Here is a 24,522-nt window from a genome sequence, read left to right on the forward strand (position 1 = left end):
AGGAGGGAGCCGAGGTGGAGTGCAGGCAAGGCTGCATCCAGCACCCTTGAGAAAGCTGGGGGTGTCTAGCAGGCATGGAGGGAGGAGCGGGGAGCAGGGGTCAGGAGTGTGCTGGCCTTGGGCTGAGGCCCAGTGTGGCCTCCAGGGCAGGCGCAGGGTGTGCAAGACCCGTAACACGTCATCCACGGCGAGCTGAGCTGTGTGACTCTGGCCCTGCCTCCTGACCTCTCTGAGTTTCTTGGGCCTCATTGAAGTGGGGCTCACATTCCTTCTTTGAGCACAGAGTATACTAGTCCCTTGCGACCGTGGACAGTGTCACCACGGCTGAGAACTCAGTCCTGAGCCAGGCACCAGGCTACTCGGGTTTAACGCTGGTCGTGAGTCGCTGTGCCCCTCGCCTGGAGGTGCTCTTAGGACCCGGGTGACACTTGAAAGAGCAGGACCTGGCACCTGCCAGCTCCGGGGAGTGTCAGATGTGATCACCGATGGTCACCCTACCCTCTCCCCTGGGGCTGCCAGGGAGCGGGCAGGGGACCAGGAGGGTGGCCAGCGCTCCTTGGGGCCCTGGGGGACAGCTGGGCTTGCTCTGGCCTGCAGCTGCAGGAGGAGGGAGCCAGGGGACAGGAAGCCACGGGACCCGAGGCCAGGCCCGGGGCCTCCGCTGCAAGGGTGTCACCTGCCACTGTGATTTGCATGCAGGCTTGGAGGGTGCTACTGTTTGGAAAGTGTCAAATGGTGACACCACCCAGGGCACCTGCTGTCCTTAGAGGGCTGTTCCTCGGGGTGAGGGACTGAGACGTCCTCCGCATCTGGTCTGTAAACTAGAGGCCTCCCCCCTTCCCTTCTTCTCCCTTTCTCCTTCCTTCCTTTTGAACGTATCTGTGACAGCTGACAGGAAACGCCTACAGCAAGACGATCAAAGAGACAACAGGCCGGGCGCTGCCGCTGTGGCCCACGCCTGGGACCCCAGTGGCTTGGGAGGCTGGGGCAGGAGGATCGCAAGGTGGAGGCCAGCCTCTGCAATTTAGCAAAGGCCCTGAGCAGCTCAGCGAGACTCTGTCTCTAAATAAAGTAATAACAAGGGCTGGGGACGGGGCGCAGGGGTGAAGCACCTCTGGGTTCAGTCCCTGGTACCAAATAATAATAATAATAATCGGGACCAGGAAAAGCACCTTCAGAATAGGACATCATGATCTGGGATGTAATAATAACGATGATGGTGACAACAGTAACAATAATGACGGTGATGATGATGATGATAAGTGCACATGGGCAGGGTCCTGAGGTCTTTCTGTTGAGGCAAAAATGGCTGAGTTTCCTGGTAGCCAAAGGGAAAAGGGAAACGCAGCCGCACAACCCACTGTCCCTCACTAAGAACCAGAGTCACAGGGGCCACTGTTGTCTCTGCTGTTCGCTGAGGGTGTCGGGGGCTTGGGACGGGGAGCCTCAGGCCTGGGGAGCAGAGCAGACACGAGGACTGGGGTGCCCTTCAGGATGGGCGCCGACTGGCTGCAGGGATGGAGAGAGGCGGTGGGTTAGTGGCTGCCTGGCCCCGGGATGGACCTCCTCGCGCGGGGACTCAGGGCCGGGCCAGGCAGGGGCCAGACGCTCCTTTCCCAGGGACGCGGCTGGATCTTCCTGCACCTCCATCTCCTGAGGTTTGGGGTTGGTGGCTGGAAACCCCCGGGCAGTGGCCAGAGAGGAGCCTGTCCCTTCTGAGCCCCTGACTGGCCTGGGTGGCCTTGGGGAGGGGACGGCAGCCCAATATCCTCCGCGCCTCGGTTTCCTCATCTGTTCAATGGGGACGACTTGCCTGACCTGGTGGGGCTTGGAGCTGAGCTGCCCGGGGCCTCAGGACGCATCCCTTGGGTGTCCCCCACCGTGGGTGTCCCCTGCCACAGCCATCCCTGTCCCTGTCCCACGTCCCTGTCCCACTTCCCGGGCGCCCACCTGCCCTGGAGCTGCCATCCTCCCCCATAAAGGCCAGGGCGCGGGATGGGGGTCCCCAGCGCCAGGAGACGCGCCTGCCTGCGCCCTGCCCCTCTGGGGTCCCCACCCGGGACCAGGGCCACTCCCAGCCAGACAGACAGCGGGAGCCGCCCGGAGCCGGAGCCACGGGGCCAGGGAGACCTGAATCAGCAGATCCAGCCCCGGGCAGGCGGGCGGCGCTGGCGGCGGCCGCGGGGGACACTTTGGAGGCCGCCCCGGGCGCATAGTTTCCCACTTGCGTCTTCGGGTCCCTGTGAGCGGCTCCTGCTCATCTGGAGAGTGAGGTGTGCGGAGCCTGGCCTCCCCGGCCTCCCTGGCCTCCTCTGCAGCCCGGAAACCCGGGGCTGGGCTCTGGAACCTGGGCTCAGGCCTCTGAGAGGGACCTCACGGCTCAGAGTCACCTCCTGGCTCAGAGCCACCCCTGCACGGAGCCGCCTGGGAGCCCGGCCCAGCAGCCAGCAACGGTAGGTGGCAGCAGTGTGACCTCGGGCCAGTGGCTCAACCTCTCTGGGCCGCTTCCTGGCCTGGCTGGGGCGACCCTGCCCCCACCCCTCCTCTACCCCTGAGTCTCCTCAGGGGGTGGGGACAGGGCAGAGTAAATAAGGGGACTGCGGACAGGGCCAGCCTGCGTCTAAAAGCGAGCTCAGCCCTTTTACTGCCCAAGTGACATTTAGGACTGACTGACCCGGTGCCTGTCAGCCTGACCCGGGGGCCACCCTGTGCGCCTTGGCTGTCCACTGTGGTGGTGGCCTCTCTGAGCCTCGCTCTTGAACCTGTGGGTGGGGACGTGCACTCTCAGAGCAGAAGCCACCTGGGGCAGCCCCCTCCACCTGTCCCCCAGTGTCCTCCCCGCCGAGTCCCCAGCCAGCAGGGAGCCACCTCGCTGATGTGATTTTGCAAAAGAAAAACTGTTTTGTGGCCTGACAGCGAAGGGGTCTTGGGTCTCCTGTGACTCCCGTCCTTGGCCAGCAAGGTCCTGTCCCCTCCCCCACAGTGGCCACAGCTGGGCAGGAGGGACGGGAGCAGGTGGCCACCAGCTCTGAGAGTTTCCGGGGGACCTTCCTGGGCCATCAGCCACCTGGTGCCCCACAGCGGGCGGCCCAGGGGATGCCCCTGGAACCCGGGGCCCGTTTCCTCCCAGCCTCGGGGACCCTGGGGGTCCGGGGTGGGGCCCCAGCTCGGCTGTGGCCAGGACTCCCCAGGAAGAAGCCACCAGGTCCCCCCCCCCGCCTCTGCTGGCCATGCCCTGGGCTGCCCTGTCCCTCGTCTAGGATGTGGGGTCCTGGGCAGTACGAGGGCCCCTCTGGTGCTCTGCGCGCTGTCCGCACACACGCGGTTCCCCTGTGGTGCTGCCTGGTGCCTGTCACTGTCACCCCCACCGCAGCCCTGCGATCCCCTCCTCCCTCTCAGGGGCTCTGTGGCCGGCTCCGGGTCCCAGGCCAGGCCCTGCTCGTGGGGCCTCTCTGGGTGCTCCTGCCTTCCAGGAAACCGCGGAGGGTGTGGGCACCGTCGCCGGGCACACGGGGAGAGGCGTCCCCAGCAGCCCACGGAGTTAGCTGAGCAGCTACTGGGCGCTGGCCACTCTGGGCCGCCCTGTGGTGTGGCCTGGTGAGCTGGGTCAGGGCTCCTGGAACTGCCGTCCAGGAGGGAAAGGGACAAGACACACAGAAGAGAGACAGGTGAGCGGCTTCCGGGGGTCGATGCCAAGATGAAAAGGTTGGGGGCAGTCAGGCCGAGGACACACGCCTGTCATCACAGCTACTTAGGAGGCTGAGGCAGGAGGATCGCGCATTCGAGGCCAGCCTCAGCAACTTAGCCAGGCCCTGTCTATAAATAAAATCATAAACATGGCTGGGGGTGACGCTCAGTGGCAGAGCCCCGGGTCCAGTCCCCCACCAAAGTAAAAAGGAAAGGAGGAGCCACCGTCTGGGAGGTGGTGGGAGGGACAGGCAGGTGAGCTGGGGCCTCCTAAGCAAAGGCTCTGCAGATGCAAAGGCCCTGGGGTAGAGCCGGCCTGGGGCACTGGAAGAACATACCAGGAGGAGGTCAGGCGGCTGGAGGCAGGAAGTCCTGGGGGCCAGATCCTGGTGACAGCTTGAAGGGTTGGGGAGGGGGAGGCTGGGCACCCTGCCGAGCAGACAAGGCCCCAGTGGCTGAGGAAATGAGCAGGGGGCGGGGCCAGGTTCTGTGGCCAGTGGGACAGCAGGTGGTGGCCACTGTGGAGATGCGAGGGGGATTGACAGCAGGGGACCCTCCCAGTGGGACTTGGACAGGGACCAGGTTCCTCCCTGGGGGACAGAGAGGGGCCTCCCTGCAGGAGGGGCCTGGGGTGACCTCTGAGAAGGAGCCCTGGGCTGTCCAGGGACAATAGGGACCGGGCTCCCCAGATGTCCCCTGCGGAGCCTGGAGCTGGACACGCGCCTGGCCAGAGGGGACGAGGCTGCTCACCCGGCCCCCTTTGGCCCCTGGTGCTTTCTACTCAGGGCGCCCTCTTCGGGGCCACCTGTCCCAAAGCCTCTGTCCTCGGGCTCGCTGGCCCCGAGTGAAGGGGTGGTGACCGACCGTGTGGCCAGTGCCCCAGCTGGGCCCTGGCGCTCCCAACAAAGCCGCTTCCCCGAAACTCGAGTGGCCCCGAAACGCGATCGTCCCAGGGCGCCCGGGTGACCCTGCATTATTCATGTCCCCAGCCCAGCGAAGCCATCGGCCACCGGCTGGCCACACCGCCACGGCCGCCTTCGCTGCGTTGGGCCAGGACCTGGGTGCCTGGCACCCTGTCCCCAGGGTGTGGCTTCCTGGATGCCGCGGGGCGGGGAGGAAGTTAGGCGACGTCACACCCCAGGACCTGCTGTGGGGAGGGCCACTGTCCCCGTGCCCCGGCGGAGCAGTCAGGCGGGGCCCAGGGCCCCAGGAGACCTCGGCCCCTCCCCTGGACACTGTGAGTACCACCCAGCTGGCCCGGGGACCCAGGGACTGGAGGCTGCCAGGGCGAGAGCGCGGGGACTCTGGGGTCCTCCTCTGTCCCCTGAGCTCTCTGGGCCCCAGTGTCCCTGCCTGGTGGCCCAGGGCCCAGGGTCTCCACGGCTGCGGGAAGGGGCGCCTCAGCTATGGGAGGAAGTGTGTGGCTCCCGGGGCGGGAGGCCACCTGGGGCCACCCAGGGCCACCTGGGGCTGTGCTCTCGGGCCCTGGAGTCGCTCAAACAGGGACTCCCGATGGCACCCATGTCACAGCTAGGCACACTGAGGCCTCTGGGCACAAGGTCACCTTGGCCACAGGAGCCTGGTGGGTGCCGGCTGCTCCCTGCTCTGTCCCCTCAGCCTGAGTTGGGGACTCGGGGCAGAGAGAATGGTGGCTTTGTCAGGCCTCAGCCTTGGGCAGGCCTCTCCGGCCCTCTGTCCCCAGGGCCCTGTCCCCGTCTGGCGATGTCCAGTGCCACCCCCCACCCCCACCCGTCAGGAGCTGCTGACAACTGACGGCTTCAGCTTCTTCGTTTCTTTCTGGAATGATCCAGATTGGAATCTTGAGGATCTGTGGGTCCCCCAGAGACTCAAAGGGCCTTGGGGGATGGTCCCCAAGTGGAGCTGGGCCCTGGGACATGCCAGGAGGACGGGACGTCTGCGGCAGGTGTGGCATGTGAGTAGGAATGGGCACAGAGAGCTGCTGTGAGTGGAGACACAGTCCAGGAGTTACCCGCCTTCAGGAATGGCTAGATCAAGGGGACCAAGTTAGTGGCTTGGACTTCCCCACAGCCACCTCCCGGGTGGACTTTGGTACTTTCCTTGTGGACCTTCCCGGCTCTGTACCTGGCAGGTAGTGAATGCTCAGAAAACACTCCGCTGTCCCCAGCCCTGTGACCGGCTGGCTACAGGGGCCAGGCGTTGGTGACCAACACATGGCTGTTGTCTTGAGGCTACTTCAATGCCCCCAGGAGGTGGGACGGGAAAGAGGGAAAGAGGAAATGACCGCACAGGGCTGTGGGCCTGGGTGGGAGCCCAGAGGAGGAACCTTGAGCCTGGGTGGGGCCTCCCTGAAGGCTTCCCCGAAGGCTTCCTGGAGGAGGCGGCAGCTGATGGAGCGCTCAGCCCCGTAGCCCTGGGTCAAGTCAGGACCCGCCCACCCCAGGCCGGGCTGCGCCTTGCGGTTCCTGAGTTCAAAGTCAGGATCTGTGTTCTCGCGGTGTTGGGGATGAGCCCCCCGGGGGGGGGTGAAAGGTGACCCCGCAGCTGCGGGCACAGCTCAGTGGCTGAGCACTTGTCTAGATTGCAGGACGCCCCAAGTTCCACCTCCATCCTGGAGAAAAAGCCAGGCATGGTGGCACGCGCCTGTCACACCAGTGACTGGGGAGGCTGAGGCAGGAGGATCGCAAGTTGGAAGCCAGCCTCAGCAGTTTAGCAAGAACCTAAGCCACTCAGCAAGACCCTGTCTCTCAATACAATGCAAAGTAGGGCTGGGGACAGGCCCCTGGGTTCAGTCACTGGTCCCCAAAAACATTTGGGATTTCTGTCACAACCATTCAGTCCAATTCAGATTTTTTTTTTTAAGGAAAAGAAAAGAAAACCCAAACAGGCAGCCTCAGCTGTAGCTGTGGGGGAGGAATGAGCACTTAGTGGGTGCCGACTGTGTGCGGGCGCCACCTAGGGTCACTGTGTCAACCCACCCTGGGGAGGAGGAGCCACGGAGATTTCTGGGTTCAGGCTGAGCCCTGGCCTTGGTGCACCAGGGGACGTGTCTCCCCCACTCTCCGTGGTCTCTGTCTGCCACGCGGAGGCTGCTGGGTGCCACCCCTCTCCGGGACATATGGGGAAGTCACCGTCCTCAGAACACTCGCCTGTCGCAACCCTTCCCAGCAGATGGTTGCCCAGCCTGGGATCCTGCAGTCACCCGAAAGCCACCGGTGCCTGCCAGAGAGCAGAGCAGGCCATGCATGTCACAGCCTGTCACAGCCGGGAGCCCTGGGGGAAGTGGGAAGGCAAAGTCCCCACTCAGAATTGGCTGGGACGGCCACCTGCCCCCGAGCAGCCACAGGGAGCCAGGGGTCCTGGGTTCTGGGCACTGAGCTACTCAGGGGCCACCCAGTCTGGGACGCGCCAGGGGAGGTGCGGGCCCAGGACAGGCAGGGTTAACGCCCTGGCGCCATAGCGACGGCTTAATGAAGGTCCCCAAGTGAAAAGACCTTTCTCAGTTGGAACTTATGCTACTTAAAAATGGTCATTTAAGCCGGGCGTGGTGGCACATGCCTGTAGTCCCAAGAATGAGCCACAACCCGCCTTCTTGATTTTTATATTCTATTTGGAGTTAGAGTCTCGCTGAGCTGCTCAGGGCCTCGCTGTTGCTGAGGCTGGCCTCCAACTTGGGATCCTCCTGCCTTGGCCTCCAGAGCCACTGGGATGACAGGTGTGGGCCCTGATCTCCTTGTTCTTGATACCCTGTCAGCCACGTTTGTTGTCCTTTAAATCAACAAGAACGTCTCCGTCTGGCCAGGACACAAGTCACACGCTGCACCTGTTATCAATCCTCCTGCCCCCGGGTTTCTTGGAGGAGCTGGGCAGGAGATGGAGAGGGTTGAGGCCCTCAGCCTCCTCCAGAGGAACTCCCCTCCGTGGCCCCCTCAGGCATTTCCGGGGGAGTTTCCGGGGGAAGTGGTCAAAGGAAGGTGACCTGTCACCTGGCAACGGTGAGGTGGGGACCTCACTTCCTCTTTCAGCCCCAGAGCACACCCCCTCCTGCCTCCCTGCTGGTGTCACAGCCTGCCCCAGTCTTCTGGCCACACCCAGGGGACCCAGGCAGTCACTGTCACTAACTCGGGGAAGTCCCGGGCGCTGGCTCCTGGCTCTGGACGGGCCCCTGTGTCTGGCAGGGCCTTGGGCGGGTCACAAGACCACTCTGGACCTTGGTGACCTTGGCCAGTGGCTGTGCTGTTCCTTCAGGGCACATGGAAGACCCTCTGCACAGCCCCCTCCTGGGCCTGGCGGCTGGGGTCCTTCGTCAGGGGTCTCCTGGGGTGGGGGACTCTGGGCCCCAGGAGGTCGGGTCCGGGACCTGCCATGGACTGGCTGCGACCCTTCTCCCCGGCTCAGGGAAGGCCTCCGGGTCTCTTGTCTGTCTGTCTGTCCGCCTTAGCTCCCTGTGATGGCAGCGTGTGTCCTGCTACGTCCCACTCCTGTGGCTGGACCTGCTGTGGGGTGTCCCTGGTCGTGGGTTCCTATGTGAACAGGGGAAAGTGACGTCCATTCATTCCCTGTCTCTCCCAGTCCCCTCCCCTCCCTTCCCTCCACTCCCCTGCGTCTCATCCAGTGAACTGCCACCCCCCGCCATTGTGGGTCAGCATCCACATGTCAGAGAGGACACTTGGCCTTTGGTTTGGGGGGACTGGCTGATTTTGCTTAGCATGAGAGTCCCTAGCTCCATCCATTTTCCTACAAATGCCATCATTTCGGTCTTCTTTAGGGCTGAGTAATATTCCACTGTGAGTGGACCACATTTTCTTTATCCATCCATCCACTGAAGGGCATCTGGGTTGGTTCCACAATTTAGCTGTTGTGAATTGAGCTGCTATAAACACTGATGTGGCCGTGTCCCTGTCGTGTGCTGATTTTAAGTCCTCTGGGTATAGACCGGGGCGAGGGACAGCTGGGTCACATGGTGGTTCCATTCCCAGTTTTCTGAGGCGTCTCCATCCTGCCCTCCACGGGGTCTGCGGTCCCCCAAGCCGTGGATGAGTGGCCTTTCCCCTGCCTCCTCGCCCACACTTATCGTCGCTTCTGTTCTTGGTGATGGCCACTCTGCCTGGTTGGGATGGGACCTCGGTGCGGTTCTGGCCTCCCGGTCTCTAGCAGCTGCGATGCTGGACGTCCCCTGAGCTGGTGACCGTGGTGTCTCTCCGTCTGCGAGGCGTCCACTCGCCCCTTGGCCCGTTTACTGCCTGGGTTGTTGGTTCTGTGCTGTGACGTCCCTGGGGTCATTTTGCGTCCTGCGGTCAGTGCACTCACGGTCTGAGGTGTGGGAGGAGATTGTCCCTGTCCTGGGGGTTCCCCCTCTGTCCTTGATTCTGTCCTTTGCTGTGAAGGAGTCCAAGGTCTCTGCTTGATCCCCAAGGCCCTGGCCCGGCTGGTTCTGGGTCCCCGCAGGCGGGGTAAGCGGTACTGGTGTCCCCGTCCCTTTTCTTCATGTCCAACTACATCGCGGGTCTTTTTGCGCATTGGGGCTTTTCTTTGGGGTGTGCCGTGGCCCTCGGTAGCTATTTCTTTTTTTCTTGTTACCAGGGATTGAACCTAGGGGTGCTTGACCCCTGAACCCCAGCCCTTTTTATTTTTAATTTAGAGACAGGGTCTCGCTGAGTGGCTGAGGTGGAGGCTGAGGCCTCCACCTTGTGATCCTCCTGCCTCAGCCTCCCCACCCCTGGGATGACAGGCGAGGCCAGCCAGGCCCGGCTGGAAGGTGGCTTTGGATCCTCAGGGATTGTGACCGCTGGCACAGGAGGCTTCCTACCCCTGGCTGAAATCGCTACGCGATGACAGGGAGCCACCGGGAACCACTTTGGGATGAATTTGAAGTCGGTGGATTTTACTTCTCAGGCGACGTCTGTTTGGGCTTGAGCGACTCCGATGTGTGAAGCTCAGCGTGTGTTTGGCCTCCCGCAGCGGCGGGCAGACATATGGGGTGCAAAATCCTCAGGGCTCCCAGCCTAGGAATCCTGGGAGCTCTCGGAGCTGGCGTCTCTGAGCAGCTCTGGGACACATGGGGACCCGGCCGTTGGGGGCCTCCTGGGACGTCTGCGTGGCTGGTCTGGGCTGGGAGGTGAGCAAGGTGCCCCCCAGACACTGCATCCCCTGCCCTGTCCCCACTCCCTGCCACCTGTCACCCATCAGCCCCAGATCCCTTCCCTCCCACCCCATCTTGGTGACGCTCTTCAGAGCTGTGCTCATGGGTGGCCTAGATGGCCTCTGCTCGGGGCCTTGGGCTGTTTTGCGTTGCTGTAAGCAAACCCCCGAGACTGAGTCGTTTATCAAGAAAAGAGTTTCCTCAGGTGGTGGGCGGGGCGCTGGAGTCCAGCACCCGGGGAGGCTGAGGCAGGAGGATCGCCAATCAAGGCTTGCGGCTTAGCAAGACCCGGGGTCTCATTAGAACTAATAGAAAGGACTGGCCACGTAGCTCTGTGGTGAGGCGCCCCGGGTCCATCCCCAAGCACTGTCACAGGGGGACACAGGGGGACAGGGTTAGCCACAGGGGACACAGTCAGCCAAGCAGCCGGTGCCAACCTCTGTGACCCTCACCCCTGGTGACTGACCATGAGCTGGGCGGAAAGCGGCCCAGTCCAGAGGCTCCAAGCACCAGGGTGGCCTTGCTCAACACCCGCCCTCCAGAGCCTACGGGTCCCCAGAGCTGAGAGCTGCTTGGATTCTTTCTGAGGGCGGTGTCTGGTGACCTAATCCTCCTCCTCCTCCTCCTCCTCCTTCTCTCTCCCTCTGTCTCCCCCCCCTCCCTTTCCCTCTCTCCCCCCAATACATACTCAGGATTTAATCTAGGGACACTCCATCCCTGGGCCACATTCCCAGGTCCCCAGCCCTGTTTATTGTTTAAGGGAGGTCTTATGAAGTTGTAGAGGCTGGCCTCAAACTCGTGATCCTCCTGCCTCAGCCTCCCAGGCGCTGGGATGACAGATGTGCGCCACCACACCTGCATTTCCTGAAGCCTCCCTTAGAGGTCCACCACCTCCCGATTCTGTGACATTGGGGATCAAGCGTCCCGAACGTGAATCTCTGGGGTCCAAAGCACCCCCAGACCACCGCAGTCTCTTCCTCAGTCTGTAGTCCCCAGTGGTAAAAGCTGTGACCCTCTTTGCTGTGTGGGGACAGAATTTGACTTCCTTATGATCTGGGGTGGCAGAACAGAGATGAGTCCAGGGTCCCGGACGCCAGGTCCACTGAGTTGATCCCACATCCACTGACCCTGGTGTAGGAGCCCCCAACCCCAGCTGCACCCAGCACCAGAGAGAGGGATTGGTGCATGTGCGGCTCATGGCTGAGGCTCCTGCACATAGTAGATGCTCAGTAAATATTGTGGGATGAATGGACGAATGCACGGATATCAGATGTGGGCACTGCACCACACTCCGGCCTCTCTGACTGTGTCCCCTCGTTTGAGTCCAACAGACATGTGTCGAGAGACTTGTTCACAGCTAGATCAACTAGATCTCCTTTAGGTGTCCATGGATCTATACACGTATGGCTTCCTTAAGAGTCACGAGAATCCCGGTGCCGTGGCCCACGCCTGTCATCTCAGCCGGCTGGGGAGGCTGAGGCAGGAGGATCACAAGGTGGAGGCCAGCCTCAGCCACTTAGCTAGGCCCTCAGCAAGTCAGCGAGACCCTGTCTCTCAATAAAATCTAAAAAGGGCTGGGGACGGTGCTCAGGGGTTAGCACCCCTGGGTTCAATCCAGATAGCAAAAAAAAAAAAAAAAAAAAGGTTGGAAGAGTTATTTTGAAATAATTTCAATCTTAGGGCAGAGCTGCAAGATCATCCAATGAAAACAAGCCTCTGCCGCCCGCCTTCCACCCAAACTCGTCATTAGCAACATTCTACCAAGTTTTTGTCTTAAAAAACGTTTTTTCCTTGCAGACTGTCTGAGTGGCCACCAGGAGTGTGCGATGGGTTGACTTTTACCCCTAAAGACCCCTTCTGTGCGTTACTCCTGAGATAAGAACAGGCCCGGGCTGGGGGCTGTGGGTGACAGGCAGACTGGCGGGTGGAGCTCCGAAGCAGATCCCTTGGCTGCCATGTGTGAGGTCCTGGGTTCCGGCCCCACCTGCAAAAGACACATGAAAAACATGTCATTCCGTTCTCCAGTGCCCCAGGGCCCAGGGGCCACATTCAGGAAAATCAATGTTTACACAAAACCCAGGTCTAACACTCAGCCAGTATTTTGCCTGTGTCCCCATCACACCCGACCCAAGTCCTTTCACTGCATTCAGTCATCGTGGTTTGGTGAATCTTTATTAAGGTATGACTCACACATTGCAGATCGCACTCGTGGTTTCTAGAATATTTATGGTGTTGTGTGTCCATCACCACAACCAAAGTAGGTTTTTTTTTTTTTTTTTTAGTCCTGGGGATGGAACCCAGGGGTACTGACTTCTGATCCCCGTCCCCAGCCCTTTCTGTATTTTATTTAGAGAGGGTCTCGCTGAGTGGCTTAGGAACTCACTAAGTTGCTGAGGCTGGCCTCCAACTAGCAGTCCTCCTGCCTCAGCCTCCTGAGCCTCTAGGATTACGGGTGTGGGCCACCCTGCCTGACACCATTTTAATTTAAATCCTTACCATCACCACGTGAAGAAAGTTTGTGCCTGTTTCACTCATTCCTTCACCAATTTCTTAGTCCTTGGCAATCACAGATCATGCATGTGTGTGTGTGTGTGTTTGTGTGTGTTTCCTGGGAACTGAACCCAGGAGTGCTCTCCCACTGAGTCACCTCCCCACCCTGTTATTTCCATGGAGACTCTGGCACCATGGCCCAGGCTGGCCTTGAACTTGCTGCAGCTGGCTTTGAACTTGGGATCCTCCCACCTCAGCCTCCGGTGTTGCTGGGTCACAGGCTGCGTCACCACCTGGGGGAACCTCTGGTCTCTGTAGAGAGGGCTTCCGAGCGTCCCATGCCCAGGGACCCACACAGCCTCTGGCGTGTGGCTTCTCTGGTTGGGCGTGAGGGTTTCGGGCTGTCCATGATGGGCTGGGTCAGTACAGCGCCCCGTGGAACCACCTTCCATTCCGTGTCAAGTTCATAGGCAGGCAGACCCTTTTCGTCCTGGGCCTATTATGCATAACTCTGCTGTTGACACTTGCATACACGAGTCCTTAAGGACATATATTTGCATTTCCCTTGAGCAAGTCCTTGGAGCAGAGTTTCTGGGTCACAAGGTGATTCTGTGTTTACTTGTTTATTATTTTACTGATTGATTGATTGTTCCAGGGCCTGAACCTAGGGGTGCCCAACCCCTGAGCCCCGTCCCCAGCCCTTTTTAGATTTTATTTAGAGACAGGGTCTCGCTGAGTTGCTGAGGGCCTTGCTAAGTGGCTGAGGCTGGCCTCCAGCTTGCGATCCTCCTGCCTCAGCCTCCCCAGCTGCTGGGATGACAGACTTGCGCCCCCCGCGCTTGGCTGGTGTTTCATTCTGTAAGAGCCAAACTGGTTCCAAGGTGGCTGCCACTTCTTCCCTTCCCAGCAGTAGTGTCTGAGGGGACGTTTCCCCAGAGTCTGTGCAGCATTGGCCACTGTCTGTGTTTTGAGTGTAGGCGCGGCACAGCGCGTGGAGGCTCACCCTGGCTCTGATTGCATGTCCCTCAGGACTAGCATGTGGCCATGGCTCACTGGCCTCTCATGAAATGTCTGTCCAGGACTTTCGCCCACTCTGGAATCATACCTTACCATTGGATCAGACGAGTTGGCAGAAGCGCTCTCCCAGGGCCGGTGGGCGGTCTCTCTCCCCTCTCTCTCTCTCTTCTTCCTCTTTCCTTTTTGTGGGTGCTGGGGATGGAGCCCAGGCCTCACTCCCCTGTGCTCTGTGCTGGCTCTGTCCCCTACCCTCCTCAAGGTCCCAGGTGACAGGGGGAAGTTTTGGATTTTGACGTTCTTGTGGCTTGGGCATGAGGGGCTCCCGACAGCTCCCATCATGTGGGGACATTCAGAGGTGAAGTGATTAGACTGTGAGAGCTGTGACCTGATGTCCCTCCCAGTGGGACTGGAGTCACTGGGAGGTCACTGCAGGCACAAGGGGTGTCACCAGAGGTGGGTCACTGTGGGCCCTGCACCAGAAGGCCTCTTCCCTGGGCCCTCCTCCCTCCCTCCCCTCCCTCTCCCTCTCTCTTCCCCCTCCCCTCCCCCTCCCCTCCCCCTCCCCATTTGTGTGTCTATCACCACAAAAATGAAGTAGGCTTTTTTTTGGGGGGGTCCTGGGGATTAAACCCAGGGGTACTGACCCCTGAGCCCCACCCTCCCTCCCTCCCCCTTCCCACTCTCCCTCTCCTCCCCCGGCCCCTCCCCCTCCCCACCCTCCCTCCTCTGTCCTCCCCCACCCTCCCTCTTTCTCTCTCCCTTCCCCCTCCCCACCCTCCCTCTCCCTTCCCTCTCCTCCCCCTTTCTCCCTCCCCTTCCCCTCCCCACCCTCCTGTCTCCTCCCCACCCTCCCTCTTTCTCCCTCCCCTCCCTCTCCCCACCCTCCCTCTCCCTCCCCACCCTCCTTCTTTCTCCCTCCGTCTCCCCCTCCCTCCCCTGCCCCTCCTCCCCCTCCTTCTCCCTCCCCACCCCACCCTCCTCTCTCCTCCCCACACCCTCCCTCTTTCTCCCTCCCCCTCCCCCTCCCTCCCCTGCCCCTCCTCCCCCTCCTTCTCCCTCCCCACCCCACCCTCCTCTCTCCTCCCCACACCCTCCCTCTTTCTCCCTCCCCCTCCCCCTCCCTCCCCTGCCCCTCCTCCCCCTCCTTCTCCCTCCCCACCCCACCCTCCTCTCTCCTCCCCACACCCTCCCTCTTTCTCCCTCCCCCTCCCCCTCCCTTCCTGCCTCTCTCTCCCCCTCCCCCTCCCTTCCTCCCTCCCCTCCCCCTCTCCCCTCCCCCTCCCCCCCTCCACCCCAGGACCTTCCTGCAGGATCCTCATCTCAGACCCCCAGCAATGGCAGCAATGGCCGTCTGTGGCCTGACACCCCTGACACCCCGAGCCCAGGTCAGCTTTCCCTCCTCTGACTTGCTGTCTGGCCACAGTGACAGAAGCTAACGCAGGTGACCCCAGCTCTCAGTTTGGCCGCTGGTGTCTGGTGCTGTCCGCCACCATCTAAGTCGCACCCTCTGCCTTCATAGAGGGATCCCAGGGTTTGGGCCTTCCCCTGTAGACCGTCCTTCGTTCGTTCTGAGTTCCAAGTGCGTCCTCTGCCTGTGGACACACAGTTGATATGACACTGGCTGCTGGAGAAAGATCTTTTTCGGTGAACTGTCTTGTCCCTCCTGTCAAAAATCACTGGACTTGTGTGTGTGCTGGGCCTGGAACTCGAGCCCACAGTCCTGACGACGCAGTTGTAAAAGTGATTTCTATGGTCATGAAATCCTCCCCCGTTTTAGCAAAAGTATGACTCTCAAAAAGTGAATTCTGAGCCAGGTGCGGTGCCACCCACCTGTCATCCCAGGTTCAGGAGGCTGAGGTAGGAGGATAGCAAGTTGGAGGCCAGCCTCAGCCACTTAGCAAGGCCCTGAGCAACTCAGTGAGACCCTGTCTCTAAATAAAATGTAAAAAGGGCTGGGAATGTACATGGCTCAGGGGTCCAGTGCCTCTGAGTTCAATCCCCAGTACAAAAAAAAGAAGGAAGGAAGGAAGGAAGGAAGGAAGGAAGGAAGAGAGAAAATTAGTTTGAGGAGGAAAAATCACAAATGCAGGAAGGCAAGACAGACAAATGAAGGATACCAAGTACAGGATCTTACTGTGCAGTGAGGAGAGAGCCTTTGATCTTGCGATGTGGTGAGTCCAACATGAGCCCCATGTGTGTCCCAGACCACGCGGGTGTCCAGAGTTGTGTCATCTCCCTGAGCCACAGGACTGACCTCCAACCCAGACAGACACAGCGTTGCGGGTGTGGGGGGATCCAGAGAGGAAATAGGAACCGGGAGTCTCCAGGCACTTGAAGTGGGAGAAAGAAAGAGGAACGGCATGTCTGAGAGCTGAGAGGCACCTAAGAAGTCCTGTAAGAGCCAGGTGCGGGGACATAGGCCTGTCATCCCAGTGGCTCAGGAGGCTGAGGCAGGAGGATCAAAAGTTAGAGGCCAGCCTCAGCCACTTAGTGAGGCCCTAAGCAACTCAGCGAGACCCTGTCTCTAAATAAAATAGAAAAAGGGCTGGGGATGGGGCTCAGGGATGAAGCATCCCTGGGTTCAATCCCTGGTACAAAAAAAAATTTTTTTTACATTATGAAATTAATTTCTAATTCTTAGAAAACTTCCACCAATATGGATGACATCACACGGGGGAGGATTACAGGTGCCGCAGGCTGAGTCCTGCGGGGAGGGAGGGAAGATGTACCCTCGGAAGCTGGACCAGCTCCGTTACCAGTAGCTGTACATTCTGGGAAAACCTGAAGTGCTCAATAATTGCTGCAGGGTGGAGAACACGGCAGCCAGGCCTGCACTTGAACTCTGCATTGGAGTCCCAGCCTCAGCAGCCCTGGGAACGCAGGCGGGAGACTTCCTCCGACCTGCGTGTCCTTGTGTGTCACCTGGGAGGCTCATTTCTGCCTCAGGTCCATGAGATGTCCTATAGAGTGGCGGACAGAGTGCCCGCGTCTCACCTCTGACCTGTGTGTCCCTTCCTGGGCCCCTGCGCACTGCCACCTGGCCGCCTCCCTCTGTCCCCGAAGCCCAGAGCAGGGAAGCGCCTCGCCCAAGGTCACACAGCTCCTCGCCGCGGAGCTGATGTCCATGACGTCACTCGCGCGGCTGGACCGCCGCAGCCGAGCGCTCGGGCCGCCGGTGTCGCCGCGTCTGGGCGCCAGGGGGCGCTGCGGGGCGGCCTGCGCCGGGGCTGCGGGGAGGCTGGGGCTGCGGGGAGGCCGAGCCTCGGGCCTGCGCTCCGGGGTCGGGATCGTCTGTGCGCCGCCCCCTCGTTCCCCTTCGGGACCCCCGCGCGCCCCGCTGCGGTGCTGTCCCCAGGCCCGGCCTCCCCCCGGGGCGATCCCCTCCCGCTGCTCGGGACCCTCGGGCCGCACCCACCCCGCTCTCCGCGACCGCCCCAGGCCATCGAGGGCCGTCCCCGGGGTCCCGCTAAGGCTGGGTCAACCCGCTGCCCGCGGAGGGTCAAGGCCACGTCCACCCCGCCCCCCGCCAACGGGGAACGCGTGTCCCGCAGCGGCGGGGGGCGTGGTGGCCGGCGACACGGCGGCCGGGCGCGCTGTGCGGCTCGGGCCAGCGGCTGGCGGTCTCTGAGCCGCGTCCTCGGACCCGCGGGCCGGCGGGGCCTGGGCGGCCGGGCATTGGTGGCCTCGGCGGGGCCGTCCTCGTCCTCGGGAGGGGCCGCGCCTGGCCGGGCGCTCATTGGCGATCGCGGGGCGCGGAGGCGATGCCGGGGGACGCCGCGTCCCGGGCCCCGAGGCCGCTCGGCCCCAGCGACCCGCGCGCCCCCCGCAGTCCCCAGCTCGGGTGACGTCGGCGGCGGGGGCGGCCCGTCCCCCACGGCGCGCTCTCCGCAGGGGAAACTGAGGCCAGCGCGGAGGCCCCGCCAAGGTCGGCACCGCGGGGACAGTGACGGGGACGGGGACGGGGACGGGTCGGCTCCGCTCCTCGGTGCGCGGCCCCCCCCCTTGCCGGCCGGACGCGCAGGAGCCGCGCCCGCCGCGGGGACGGGGACGGGGACGGGGACGGGACTGCGCGCGCTCGGCGGCTGCAGGCGACCCGGGAGGTAGGCGGCGGCGGGGACGCGGGGCCGGGTGGGTGCTGCGGCTCGGGGACCCTCCGAGAGCTCCGGTGGCTGCTGGCCGGGCCGCAGGAAGGAGCCCGGGCGGGGACGCGGGGACCGCGGGGGGCTCCCGAGAAGGCCGCAGTGGGGACACCGCACCGGGGCTGCGGCGACCCCAAGGGCCGCAGGGACACCCGGGCCAGCGTTTGGAGCCGGGGCTCTGCGGGTGTCGCTCCCGGGAGCAGCGCAGCGGGGACGCAGCGGAGCGGCCTCCGCGGCGCTGCGACGCTCTAAGGCGACCGTGGCGGCTGCGGGTGGCAGGTGCGCGGTCGTCGCCTCGGGCCGTTGGCGGCTCCCGCAGCCCAGCCCTGGGGTCGCCGCGCACTCCTTCATCTCCTCCCCTCCCCCTGCCGCTCCTGCCTCCCGGCGGTGGCCAGGCGAGCCAGGGTGGCCGGAGGTGGTGGCATCCGAGGAATTCGCCCCGAGCCCTGGACGAGCCGCGGGCGGGGGAGCAGCTCCGGGAACCGCAGTCCCAGGCTCCAGAGCCGCCCTGCCCACCTCCCCGGGCTCCAATCCCCTCCTGCCACCACGTGGGGAAGGGACCAGGGACCGGTCTTAGCTCTGGGGACCAGGGGCTGGATCCTGGTCTGGGGAGTAGGGTCAAGGGACCCCCCTTGGGGACTGGAACCGCCACAGAATCTCGGATCTGTCCTGGAGACAACAGGATGTGTTGGGCTAGGGCAGGACACCCCTCTGACCTGTCCCCAAGGAGGGGACCCTCCTAGGCCAGGGCTTTACAGGGGCAGCCCCTTCACCCTGACCAGCGTGGGCTGCCCCTGGTGGGCGCAGGGGCAGGAAGGAGTGGGCAGCCAGGAGCCTTGGCTTCCCCTGTCCCCCTACCTCCCGCCCGCCCTGGGGACCTCCTTGCATGTTCCTGCCAGGAATTGCCACTGTAAAAGGCCGAGCTGTCCATGGTCACAGCTGATCAGTTCCTGGAGCAAACGGAGCGGAAAGATGAGAGTGGGTGTCCCCTCCCCCTGGCCCTGGCCAAGCCAGAGGCTCCCAAGGACAGAGGGGCCCTGCCGGGCCAGCTGTGTGGCTCTGGGCATGCCCCAGGGGCTGCTGGGAAGCTCTTGCTGGGCTCTGGGTGGCAACACTGGTGGGTGCTCTGCTGGGCTTCTACCCCATTCTGTGGTCAGTGTCCACCAACCTGGGGCCTAGGCAGCCCCCTTTGAAGGAGTCTGAATGGAGGTGACATAGCTGTGGCCTTCTGGTCAACCTCCCCTGCCCCGTATTGTGCCCAGGCCTTGGTACCTGCTGGCGACAGGAGCTCTGACCCCCAGCGCCAGCCCAGAACCCCCTTCAGGGAGGGAGGGAGGTGGTCCCAGCCCCCAACCCCTTCCCCAGGCAGGAAAAGGTAAGGCAGAGGTGGCCCGGGTGCCACATGCCCCAGCCCAGCTGTGGGGGATCCTGCAGGAGACAGCATCCTGCAGCCAGGAGCTGGCCAGCGCCAAGAGCACGTCCAAGGTCACAGGGCTCCGGGTTGCGAGCCTATGCCCTGTCCTCCAGGACCCCGTCATTCCTGAGATCTGCTGCCTGGGGACCCCCGTGCCCCCACAGGGGTCCCTGAAGAGGAGACCTGCACTCGCTTTCCTCTGCAGGGGCCCTGGCTCCTGCCCGGTTTGCAAACATTCAGTAATCTTGTGTCTCATGACTTGGAGTTGACACTTGTGTCCAAAGCTTCTTAAAGGGCCGGTGGCAGCCAGCTGGGCCCTTCCAGCCAACCTGGCCTGCCCCACACCTCATGTCTCCATAGCGACCGCCTTGACCCCTTCCCACCCTTCCATGTTCTCCAGAGGGGAGGGCCAAGGCCACACCAGAAGAACTGGGACCCTTGGGGGCCTTGGCGTTCCTAGTCACCCAAGGGAGTGTGGCCCCCCTTGATCTGGGGATAGCCAGGTGTTCAAGCTGAGCTGCTGCACTTGACCTCTGGTGGGAGGGTCGACCAGATGTCTTGCTCTGTCCTGCCCCTTTGTTATGGGGGCGTGTGGGGGGTGGACAGTGGGGGTTCTTCTTTCCTGGATGGATGAGCTTGGGTGAAAGCCACCCTGTTGGTGAGGTCCCTGTGATTTGGTATCCCATATACCAGCGCAGCTCAGAGTTGCCATCCATTACCGCCGTGCAGTGACTCTGGGTACAGGGTCTTCTGACCCTAGGGCACCTGGCCCTGTCCTGGCTCCTGCAGGAAGGCACCCCACCCCCACCCCGTCACCTGACAACTCCCTGGTCTAGTGCGTTCTTCATCACTGTCATCCATGTCCTTTCTTTTTAAAAGTTTGCTCGCTCACTCCTCCCTCCCTCCCTCCCTTCCTCTTTTCTGGGTACAGGGATGGAACCCAGGGGTGCTTACCCACTGAGCCCCGTCCCCAGCCCTTTTTATTTTTTATTTAGAGACAGGGTCTCGCTGAAGTTGCTCAGGGCCTTGCTATAAGTGGCTGAGGCTGGCCTCTAACTTGCGATCCTCCTGCCTCAGCCTCCTGAGCCGCAAGGATATCAGGCAGGTGCAACCCTATGCCCTGGTCAAAGTTTGCTTTGAGTAGCCAGGTCTGTTGTCACTGAAGGAGAGGGTCGTGTGCAGGCCCTGACTTTAGACCCCCAGAGCCCACTCATCCTCTGGAACCTCCAGCCCTGGGTACCCCAGCCAATGCCACCTTGGAAGGGCGCCTGCGCTAGCCTCACTAGACGGCCTGCCGTCTGATTTTTGGATCCACCAGATTGCAGTTCCAACCCAGCCGCACACTTAGCCCCTGCTCCTGGGGACGCGGTCCCAGGGCTGTCACACGCGTCACCCCTTCATCTGCAAGCCACAGGCCCACCCGTTAACTAGCAGGATGGTTCTAGAAAAGTTCATGTTCAAACAATGATGTCACCTCCCAGGCCACAGGCTCCTGTCCAGCGCTGCCTCTCCCACCGCCCCTGTTGGGGACTCAGTCACAGTTAGTCGGTGGCTCTGCAGCCCCGGCCCTGTGTCACTGTGTGGGGACATTCTTGGGGGGACCCAGCATCCAGCTGACTCCCACAAATCCCGAGGCGCAGGGTCGGCCAGCCTGCCTCGGGGACCGGCCGGCTGTGAGCCCTGCATGTCGCTCCCTCTGTGCAAGGACACCCCGCGTCCCCTCCTGTCGCCGCCCCCCTGCTAAACTCCTCGAGGGCAGGTCGCTGGGTGGCTGGGGGCTGATTAAGTCTGGGTTGTGCTTTGAACTTGAATCCAAGCAAGAGTCGGGCTGCCTTAGAGAGGGTCCCCTCTCCCTGGACACGCAGAGTGACCAAATCCGGGTCCGTGGGGACTCTCATGCCCATTCGGCTCCAAGCCCCAGGGCCTGTGATTTCTTTTGCGTTTTGCATTTTCCAATTATCTGGGGACTTGGTGGAAGGCTCTGGGTTGTCCTGGGGATGGGAAATGCTACGTGGGGTGTTTGTCTGGACAAAACCAGGCCTGGGTTTTCTGGAACTTTCCATGGTGTGGCTCATGCAGATGCTGAGCTGGGTCAGTCTGGCTCCTCCAGAGGCCTCAGGGGTGGGCAGAAAGTGAGCCAGGAGGGAGACAGAGCCCCTCCCCTCCGGGATCTGGAGGTCCCAGGACTTTGTCACCCAGGACCTAATATCTGCCCCAAGTCAAATATCTGCCCTTAAGTCAAAACCGGCACCGTAAGGGGTTGGGGGCAGTGGGACAGGGGGAGGGGAGCTCCCTAGGCATGAATAGCCACCAGCAGCCAGCCCCTACTCCCCGTCCGGTCTGCAGCTAGACTGGGTTCAAATGCCACTTCTCAACTTCCCAACTTTGCACAGGACTTTAGATGAGTCACCGGGCCTCCCTGACCCTCAGTCTTCTCTTTAAAACGGGGTCATGAGCCCAGTGCAGGGGCGCACACCTATCATCCCAGCAGCTCAGGAGGCTGAGGCAGGAGGATCGCAAGGTGGAGGCCAGCCTCAGCCACTTAGCCAGGCTCTGAGCCACTCAGCGAGACCCTGTCTCTAAATAAAATAGAAAAAGGGCTGGGGACAGGGCGCCACAGGGTCACCTGTGTGAGTGGCTGTCTTTGGGCCTTTGAAACCAGTTGTTGTTCTTTTGTTTGTTTTGGTCCCAGGGGCATTTAACCCCTGACCCTGTCCCCAGCCCTTGTTATGTTTTGTTTAGAGACAGAGTCCCGCTGAGTTGCTGAGGCTGGCCTCCGACTTGCGATCCTCCTGCCCCAGCCTCCTGAGCTGCTGGGGTCACAGGCATGCACCCCGCGCCCTGTACTCCACGGTGTCCGTAGGCCACCTCCCCCTCTCCTGCTTTCAGTTTGGAGCTATTGGTTTTGAATGAGTGTCCCCAGACACGTGGCGTGACTTCTCTAGGGCATCGACCTCGGTGGTCAATATGTATATGTCCCAATTCACAAAGCGCTGGGCCTCCGCCTCCCGCGCCCCAGGGCCCCTCCTGGTTGCTCGATGCTCCTGGTGGGTGTGTGACAGAGTCGCCCGGTGGGTTTAGTGGGGCGTTTGGGGGTGTGCAGACGCGTTTGATGGCCATTCAGATGTCCCCTGTGGCAAAGAGCCGTTCAGGGCTGTCCCTGCACCAGGCTCACTGGGGTCTTGGGATGGACTTCAGGATTTCAGAGTTCTTAAGGTCGCCCGCCTGCCACCCGCCGTCCACTCTGTTGGTGACATTGTGTGTTTCAAGAAATTCATCCCAGTCCCCGCCTATAATCCCAGCATCTCAGGAGGCTGAGGCAGGAGGATCGCAAGGTGGAGGCCAGCCTCAGCCACTTAGTGAGGCCCTGAGCCACTCAGCGAGACCCTGTCTCTAAATAAAATAGAAAAAGGGCAGGGGACGGGGCTCAGGGGTTGAGGGACTGTGAGTTCAATTCCCAGGAGCAAATAATAATAATACGTTAATTAAATAAAGAGGGGACTCCCTGCCACCCCCCCCCCCGCAGGTCCCCGCCTGTCCCCAGGAGTCGCTGGCCCACCTGGGACTCATCTGCACTGTGGGAGGAACAAGGTCCCTTTTGTCCCTTTCCCTGTTCTCTTTCCCTGCACCCCTCCCCCCATAACCCAGGTGACCCAGCACCATTGGGGACAAGTGCGTCCTTTCCCCTCCTCTGCGCGTCCCCTAGCCTGTGTCCACACCCTGCAGGCCAGGCCGGGCGCCCTGGGGAGTGGGTGACAGGGACGGCCTGTGGGGCCCCGCCCAGCCCTGGCTCCTGCCCAGTAGGTCGGTGGGGAGGGTCACGTGTGCGGCTTGGCTCGGGCGGATTAAGCCGGGCTCAGGGTTTGTGACCCGGACCAGCGGCTGTGCGGCTGGGAGGGACCAGGGAGCAGGGACAGGGCCGCAGGAGGACGCGGCCTCGCCCGCAGGACGGAGGTAAGGGAGGGCTGGCGTCCCCGACCTGGCCGCCAGGACCTGGGCCACCCCGTGTCCCCGCCCGAGCTGTCCTGCCGGTTCCCAGCAGCGCCACCCAGGGACTCCTGTCCCCTCTGGTGTCCAGGGCCTGCCCCTGGTGGGGCGGGTGGCTGTTGCCAGCATTAGGTGAACCTCCAGCTTCCAGCCTCCTCACCACCCTGGCCAGTGGCCCAGGCCTGGTGTGGTCAGGGTCGCCGTCCCCCAGCCCCATGCCAGGCTCAGGCCTGAAACCAGGGACCAGAATGACTGAGCAGGGACCCTCTTGGGGCTGGGCACCTCGGGCCTCCTCTTTCCTCCTGCCTTGCAGAGGAGGCGCAGCCGACCATTTCATAGATGAAGAAACTGAGGGTCAGGGAGGGCCTATGATGGCTCAAGGTACAACCAGGTCCCTCCAAGCCCCCGCCCAGGCTGAGACTCTGTCCCTGCCCTGGGGCCTCTGTGGGTGTGTGACAAGGCACATTCCCTCTGGAGCCGCTGCTGTTCCCTGGGGCTCCAGGACAGGGACATTTGGCTAGAAACAGCTATGTACAGTTTTGCCTAACCCCCGAGCCCCGTCCCCAGCCCTTTTTATACTTTATTTAGAGACAGGGTCTCGCTGAGTGGCTGAGGCTGGCCTCCACCTCATGATCCTCCTGCCTCAGCCTCCTGAGCAGCTGGGATGACAGGCACGGGCCACCACACCTGGCTACATCTATCCAGCTGTCACCCCCCTCAGACATATTTTCATGACCCCCCCCCCCCATTGCTGGCTCTGCCCCTGGCCGTGGCTCCTTCTGTCCTGTGTCCCCCGCTCTGAGCCGGAATCCATGCCCCCCCTCCCTCTGGACAGCACACATATTTGTGGACGCTGGCACCAGATTTTCCCCGTCAGCAGGATGGGGCAGGCTGCAGCCTGGCACCGGACAAACAGGAGGGACTCTTGGACAGCAAAGAAGGGCCCCTCTGTGCCCAGAGGCTGAAGCCAGAGACCAGCCCCCGGCCCCGGCCCCAGCAATCTGGGTCTGCCGTGGGGGATGGAGCCGGGGACCGGGCTTGGCCTGGCCTGGCTGCGGGACCTTGAGCCAGCTTTGGCTCCCGACTCCGTGTGGGAGGCCAGGGCGTGTGGCCACCTCTGAGAGGGCAGAGAGTCTGTCTGTCTGTGTGAGGACCCGAGCAAATGATGTCGCTCCTAATGGCCTGTGATGTGGGGTCGGGGTTTTGTCGGCCTTAAAAAACACATTGCTTCAGCCCTGTCCTCCTGGTGGCTCGGGAGGCCGAGGCAGGAAGATCACAGTCGTCCAGTAGCAGAGCTTCAGGGGTTGCCAGTGTACAGATGTTCGGGTTGTATACTGCACAAGAGCAGCTGGCAGAGAGAGAACGCCATTCCTGCCATGTCTGGCCCCGGAGCTGGCTCCATCAGAAGAGGGCGCCTTTGTCAGATTCCCACACCAGGTCCCTGCATGTGCCTGGAGGAATCAGCCCCGACTGTGCCCACCCACAAAGTTCAGGTGCCGGGACACAGGGTCTCTGTGGTGTTCCTGAGCTTAGTTTTCTAGAATCTTTCTCCAGGAGTCCCATAGGGGTCCCAGCAGAGGGGATCCCAGACACTCTCCCTGTTACAGTGTGTTTGAGCCTCGAGTTAGGGACTCCTCCGCATGGTCAGTCCCCAACGGAACTGGACC

At 62.0% G+C, this 24,522-nt stretch overlaps 2 protein-coding genes across 5 annotated transcripts in view; one reads left to right on the plus strand and one right to left on the minus strand.

Moving 5' to 3' along the window:
• Nucleotides 1-24,522, plus strand: part of IQSEC1 (IQ motif and Sec7 domain ArfGEF 1) — a 193,133-nt gene that overhangs the window by 119,269 nt on the left and 49,342 nt on the right. The gene's annotated exons all lie outside the window — the stretch shown is intronic.
• LOC308638602 (uncharacterized protein) lies at nt 11,356-17,805 on the minus strand (the record flags this gene model as incomplete). Its single annotated transcript, XM_081276226.1, has 2 exons — nt 11,356-11,792; nt 16,731-17,805. The coding sequence occupies 2 exons, from the start codon at nt 17,803-17,805 to the stop codon at nt 11,653-11,655; spliced, it is 1,215 nt and encodes a 404-aa protein (XP_081132352.1). The 3' UTR covers nt 11,356-11,652.

The sequence above is a fragment of the Spermophilus citellus genome (assembly GCF_964194105.1).
Source record: "Spermophilus citellus genome assembly, chromosome: 19".
Classification (NCBI taxonomy): Eukaryota; Metazoa; Chordata; class Mammalia; order Rodentia; family Sciuridae; genus Spermophilus; species Spermophilus citellus.